Source organism: Dasypus novemcinctus, chromosome 4 (assembly GCF_030445035.2).
Source record: "Dasypus novemcinctus isolate mDasNov1 chromosome 4, mDasNov1.1.hap2, whole genome shotgun sequence".
Lineage (NCBI taxonomy): Eukaryota > Metazoa > Chordata > Mammalia > Cingulata > Dasypodidae > Dasypus > Dasypus novemcinctus.
This window is the reverse complement of record NC_080676.1, coordinates 151,210,419-151,217,444: the sequence shown is the minus strand read 5'-3', so window position 1 is coordinate 151,217,444 and position 7,026 is coordinate 151,210,419. Positions and strand designations below refer to the sequence as shown.

At 37.7% G+C, this 7,026-nt stretch overlaps 1 protein-coding gene across 1 annotated transcript; it reads left to right on the top strand.

Moving 5' to 3' along the window:
• The first annotated feature begins 786 nt into the window (after positions 1-786).
• LOC101437495 (keratin-associated protein 21-1-like) lies at positions 787-1,119 on the top strand. Its single transcript, XM_004468647.1, has one exon. The coding sequence runs from the start codon at positions 787-789 to the stop codon at positions 1,117-1,119; it is 333 nt and encodes a 110-aa protein (XP_004468704.1).
• Positions 1,120-7,026: the final 5,907 nt, after the last annotated feature.

Here is a 7,026-nt window from a genome sequence, read left to right as displayed (position 1 = left end):
AAGTTTCTGTTCTAATTGAGGCCTTCTGCTTCCCATCCAAACTTAGTTGGTTAGGTTTTAACTGGTTCCACATTCCAATAGCATGTAGATTTTAAGGGAGAGAAGGGGAGCTTCCCTATGTCTTGGGGATCTCAGTTTGCTTGGTATATGGAAAGAGGATATATAAGAAAAACAATCAAGGCATATAGATTGTTTCTACATCCATAGAGCAATAAGAGTCACACTGGATATCCTTGGCTTTGAATTCTCAGATGTTGCACTCTTTCTTGGACTTTGAGGAGATTTGAGCAAGGATGAAGTGCAGAAGTATAGGGTGCATGGGAAAACTGTGGCAAGTAGCTTCAAAGATTCAAGAAAGAGAGAAGAATATTTCCTTCATAATATCATTTTTGGTTAGAGACGAGAGGAAAATGTGCCACAATTTTCCTACACCTGCTAACCTTGCTAAATGAGATGCATAATTAATGATCAGAGATTTTGGAAATTTATATCAGTTATACTAATGGGCATATGCTAAGATTAAGAAAATGTATTTTTTGCAGTGCAAAATTATAATGATGCTCTCTAAACAATACTGGAGTCACCAAAATAATGGGCTATTTTAAGAAAACTATTTCTGTCAACAGAGACTGGCCCATAATAGTTTAAATATTTGCTGGTCAAGTCAGACAAAGAATGGTATGTCCCACTAATTTTTGTCAGTATATAAAGGTCTCAGGGAGGTAGATTCCACCATATTTCAGAACCTTCCCTTGCAATCCAGTGGAAATTCCTCATCTTGAAAACATGTGTTGTAACTACTATGGCAACTCCTGCGGCTACGGCTGTGGCTATGGCTGTGGCTATGGCCCCTATTATGGCTGTGGTTATGGAAGTGGCTATGGCTGTGGCTATGGCTGTGGATATGGCTCTCGCTATGGCTGTGGCTATGGAAGTGGCTATGGCTGTGGTTATGGCCCATATTATGGTTGTGGCTATGGAAGTGGCTATGGCTGTGGCTATGGGACTGGTTATGGCTGTGGATATGGTTCCACCTATGGCTGTGGATATGGCTCTGGCTATGGATGCTGTGGCTACCGGCCAACTTGCTACAGAAGATGTTATTCTTTTTGCTGCTAGAACATCACTAGCCGAGCACCATTTACTTTTGAAATGGCACTTTTAGCACAATTTTGATCCAAGATACTTAACCAAGTTTTCTCTATTCAAAATACTGAATGCTTAAAGAACTCCTAAGAACCTTCTTTCTATCAGGGCATCTGTTGGAGCCAGAGGCTGCATGGTATCCTTTCATTATTTTTCAATGTTAGCCTATTTGCCCTTAAAATCTGATAATCTTTTTTGACTGTTTTGATGACTGGGACATACTAACGTTTGGGACATTTCTTCTCAATAAAATGGTTCTATGTCTTGAACAAATCGTTGTGTGCTTTATTGTGATTTATTCATTTCTTGTGCTTTATTGTGATTTACTCATTTACTCATTTCACTTTAGTCAAGCAACATTTTGGGTGAACTGGTTCTTCCCTGAGATAATACAATCATGAATTCTTATGCCTGTATCATATATAATGGCTTCTCCTCCTATTTCTCCTATCCCACATGCAAAAATTGTAAAGCATTTCACAACTGCTTTGGAAGTGATGCTAATGCCTATAATAGAGTCACAAGGGAAAAAAATGGAGGAATGGCCCTTTAGGAAATTATAACAAAGTTACAAAGATAGCAGATGTTGTCTGAGTGTTGAAAGGTGTGATGAGTGAAAGACATATTCTAGGATTATTGATGAGGGAGATTCAGAGATGGGTGTTCAGCATGAGGAATAAATATCTATGAAAAGTATAGGTTGGAAGATAAATATACTGTAATGTCTTCTGGATTTGTTTGAAGAGTATGCATGTTGTGGGAATATTTTTAGTCATAGAAATTGATTTAATTCCCATATTCATCAAATATCTTTGAATATTGTCAATAGGCACCATCCCTCACACTGAGGATATAGAATAAACATTTCTCCATAGTTTACCTCCCTTTGGGTGTCTATTGTAAAATACGTGGGGATAAAAATAGAACAAATTACTTTAGATACGTTCATTGGAGAATATTGCTATGGAGGAAATAAAAACAGTTATTGGGAAGCAGAGTATATACCAAAGAATGAGGGAAATAGGTGAGATTTACTTTGAAATTGTGATGTTGGTGTTGAAATTTCACAAAAAGATGCCAGTTCTAAAGAAAGACTCAAAAGGACAGTAGCAAGTGCAAAGGGGACAAGCTTGTTTACTAGATGCCGTGTACGGTCAGGTGATTTTATACATTTCCAGTAGGAAGTGAGCAAGGCCCAGTGCCTTGCACGGTCTTGCTTTGGCTTGGGGTAGCCATGGCATTGACCTGAAAGCCTGGTATGGATGTTTGCTTCCTTTCTGAATGGAAGGGCTCGGTGCTTTTTGGGTTCTGACATGAGTGTCCTTTCCCTATCTGAACAACCAGAACCTCAACATTTAAATCTTAAAACAAAAAAAGTTTTTTTTAGGTTCAGTAACAGCCATGTTTCAGTCAGCAACGATAAAGGTGTTACTGGCTCATCTCTGTATCAGGCAATAATGCAAAAAGTCTGACTTTCTGAGAAGCTTTAGGCTAGGAAACCCCACAAAACTGCGGACTGCCAGGGAGAGGGCCCTGCCATCCAGTCAGTGCTGGACTGAGGATAAATCCAGGATTTAATTGAGGCTAACGGATGAACATGTGTTTTACTTAGTTTATCCATTTTTTACTGGGAAATTATGATTGAGAGCAAATTATGCCCCAGACACTGTCCTGAGAATTGGTTATCCGATGTGTACAGATTAGAGCTTGTTTTTGTGTTAGTGGGGCAGTTTCCTGATTTGTGAAGAGTAAGGTATAAGAAATAATGCCATCAATAGAAGGTTATTTCAATAATTCAGGGATATTTTAGTGTGAAGGTGGGTGCCGACAGTGACAATGAAAGGCAAAATGCCTGTAACAGGAATTTGAGTATAGTACAATTTAAACTTTAATTTCAAGAATGACAGAAAAAGAAAGAACTCAAGAAGGTAAAAAATTGAAATGGTATTTACTTTTTGTATGCTTGTTTTTAATGATAAAGTACAGTGAATGATGGGACCAGAACAGTGACCAATATCAGAAAAAAAAATAGTACAAAGATTTCTCAAATGAAGGACAAATGACAATCTTGCAATTTCATGGAACATGAAATCAGCAGGTTTTTGGAATTCCCTGTTGCAGGCATCAGTAAATATTGGACCATAACATATTCCTTTGTTTTCAAAATCTGAGTTTCCTTTAGAAGCAATGATCTTCCTGTGTTCAGAATTTCTTCTAGCTTGGATTTCATGGTTGTTTATAAAGATCATAATTTTAAAGTTTATAGCTGTTTTGGTAATGGTGATTTAAATAAAATTCAGACAAGTAAGAAAAGGGAAGAAAATTTCCCTTTCATTCTCTCTCCCTTTTTTTTTTTGAACTGCTTGTTTCATGGAAGATATGTTGAAAGTTGAGTATACAGTGAGAAAAAAGGTTATGTTCGTGTTCGGATGTTTATAAATAGAAGCTTATTAATTAATGCAGCATATTTTAGTTCATCAGCGATATTATCACAAATACCACAAAATGGGTGAGCTTAATTAACAGGAATTTATTGTCACAAAGTGTTGGAGACCAGAAGTCTAACATCAAGGTATCCACAGGCCATTTTTGTTCCATTCTGTAGCATTCTGGTGTTGACTCAATCTCTGGAACCATCACATGGTGATCTGTCTGTCTTGTCTCCTCCTCTGTCTCTTCCAGATCAATCATCTCCTTAAAAGGACTCCATTCGTAATGGGTCAAAATCCACCTTCATTCAGATCGTCCTCACTGCAGCTAATAACGTACCGAAAGTTCACCTTACATTACAAGGTCTTAAGACTAAAACATGTCTTTTGTATGGGATTTGATTAATTCCCAACAACACAAGATTTCTAGATTATTGGTATTTCCTGAAGGAGAATTCTTTGTAGTTGGGGGTACTTTGTTTATTTGTTTATTATTTTTTGCTTTATAGGGTGGTTGGTCGGATCCCATGTATTTATTCATTAGATGCCAGTAGTGCCACCCCTCCAAATTGTCACAATCAAAAAGGTCTCCAGACCTTTCCACTCTCTCCATGAATGCAAATTTGCCTGGCTCTTAATCACTGATATAGATACACCAATAACTCCATTTTTTTTTTCTATTTTCTTGTATTGTGGACATATGGTGACTCATAGGTGAGGTTATAAAAAGCTAATGTGGCATCAAGAGTGGAATAGATTCCTTTCTTTTTGGAAACCTCTTATCTATGCAGGTGGCTGTTGCTTAGAAAATAAGCATGTGTGTTTGAGCTTTCAAACTTCTAATTCCCAAACAGCACTTTGCCTATGGCATGGGCTCAGTGCCTGTGATATCCAGCTTTCGTGTTCATGGAATGCATAGCAAGGCAAAAAACAAAACTGAGTGTGCAGGTATTATTAATTTAAAATTATTTGTGGAGATAAGAAAATATCAAGGTATAAAATCATAGTTTCTGGGGTCCTGGAGTGAAAACTAATATTTTTCTTAGAGGACAGATGGAGGTTATTAGTTTTGTGGTCATGTAATTTGGCTTAAATGCAATACTAGAATTCCTGAACTAGGTTTTTGGGATATAGGCTTTCTGGGATACCTGAAAGCTATGGATGGGTGTCGCTGACATTGTTTCTACATCCCTCCAAATTCTACAATAGCAGTCAAGTAAGCATTGGACTAGAAGTTTTGGAAGATTTGAGTTTTGATGAATAAATAGAAGGTTTTAAGCTAAAAATTGAAGGTATCAAGGATAATATTAATGACCGAAGGAGTGATACATTCTTCTTTTATTTTTTGAGCAGATCAGTGTGGTATTTGGGACTAAGTACCCCAGAAAATCATGTTCTTGTAACGGGTCCATTTCTGTGTGTGTGAACCTATTGAAGGTAAGACCATTCATTAGATTACTTCAGTAAGGTGAACCAACGGTGGGTCTTAATCCTCCTACTGAAGTCCTTTATAAACAGATGAATACAGAGAGATGGGGCCACAGAAAGAGAGAAAACCTCTAGAAATTTAGAGAGAAAACTCCTGAAGACAGAAGGTAATATCAGTAGGACAAAGAAGTAGAGAGGAAGCCATGAAGAAGGAATTGTGCGTAATGGAGCATATAGGAGGAAGGAACATCTCAGCAGATGCAGCCATGCTCTTTATCATATGAGGAAGAGTTTCAAGATCACCATCATCCAGTCTTTGGGGAGAAGAAACATTGCCTGGAAATCTTAATTTGGAAATTTTTCTTGGCCTTGAAATGCTAACCTTTTTAAAAAAATATATTTTAAATTTATTTTTAAAAGATACATAGATTTTGTAAAATGTTACATAAAAAATATAGGGGATTCCCATATATCTAACTCTCCACACCTCCCACTTTTTCCACATTAACTTCTTTCATTAGTGTGTTACATTCATTGCCATTGATGAACACATTTTGGAGCATTGCCAGAAAGCCTGGATGATAGTCTACATTATAGTTTACACTCTTTCCCACTTCATTATGTAGGTTATGGCAGGATATATAATGGCCTGTGTCTGTCATTGCAATGTCATTCAGGACATTTCCAAGTCCTGAAAATGCCTCCATATTATACCTCTTTTTCCCTCTCCCTGCCTTCAGCATCTCCAGTGGCCACTGTCTCCACATCAATGATATAATTTCTTCTATTGTTAGAATCACAATGTCTATAGTAGAATACCAATAAGTCTACTCTAGTCCATATTTTATTCCCTAATCCTGAAGATTCTGGGAGTGTGATTAGAGGGGGTTTCAATTCTATATGGCTGATGGATGGGACTCTCTTGCTTGCAGTTGTAGACTCTCTCTCTGTTCCTTACTATGGTGGTTTCCGTCCTCACCTCCTTGTTAGCTGTCCTGGGTGAGTCCAATGAACTGGAGAGGTGTTGCAACTCTGCTGAAATAGGAAAATGAGATACTAATGTTAGGTGTAAACATAAGAAATAAAATAAATAATAAATTAGAAAAACTAAAACTAAAATAAAGTAAAAAAATTGAGGTATTGAAAAAATGAAAAATATTAAATTTTTTTTTGGAATTTTGCCTTTCATTGCTGTAGTAACTGTTGTCCTGCATGTGGCAATTTCTTCCATTTCTTCCTCAGTGTCTTACTTTTTTTTTTCATTACGTCTTCAAAGATGTTTTAGGTCATAGTTAAGTCACATACAGAATATAGGGGACTCCCATTTACTCAATGTCCTACCTTTCCCCCCCTTTCCTATTAATGATCTTTTTACATGTGGATGGTACATTTGTTACAACTAATGTAAAAATATTGAAACATAGCTACCAACCATGGTCAGCAGTTTACATTATGGTTTACATTTTAAACCAAACACTTTTACAAATATTTGATGAAATTTAGCATGGTCTGTATCCATCATTGCAAGATCATGCCGAACACTTCCTTTGCCCCCTAAATAACCCCTCTTCCAACTACTCTATTCCACTCTCCCCCCTCCCCTCGGGGCCACAGTGACCACCCGTTTTCACTGCTTGAAGGATAAGTTTCATAGATGCTTGCAATAATGCCGGAGGCTTGACACACTCATCTATCCTCCCCTACTAGGAACCACCCATGCTCTCGAGAGACACCCTCTCCTCTGTTTTATAACATATTGGGGTTCCCCAGATGGGAGTACAACACCATCCTGCTCATTATATGGGTTTCCACCTGATATATATGCTATGATATACATGCTATGACAAGATGAGCACTCATACTCCTTAGAAGCCTACCCCAGGTGAGCCCTGTGCCAAATGCACCCCCATCCAACACCCTAAACGAGTAACCCTTCCTTGTCATATTGCCAAAAGTGTTTTCTCAACATTGTAGTTTCAATCACATACCCGCTAATCCCTCTTGTTTACTTGCTCCCTCCCCC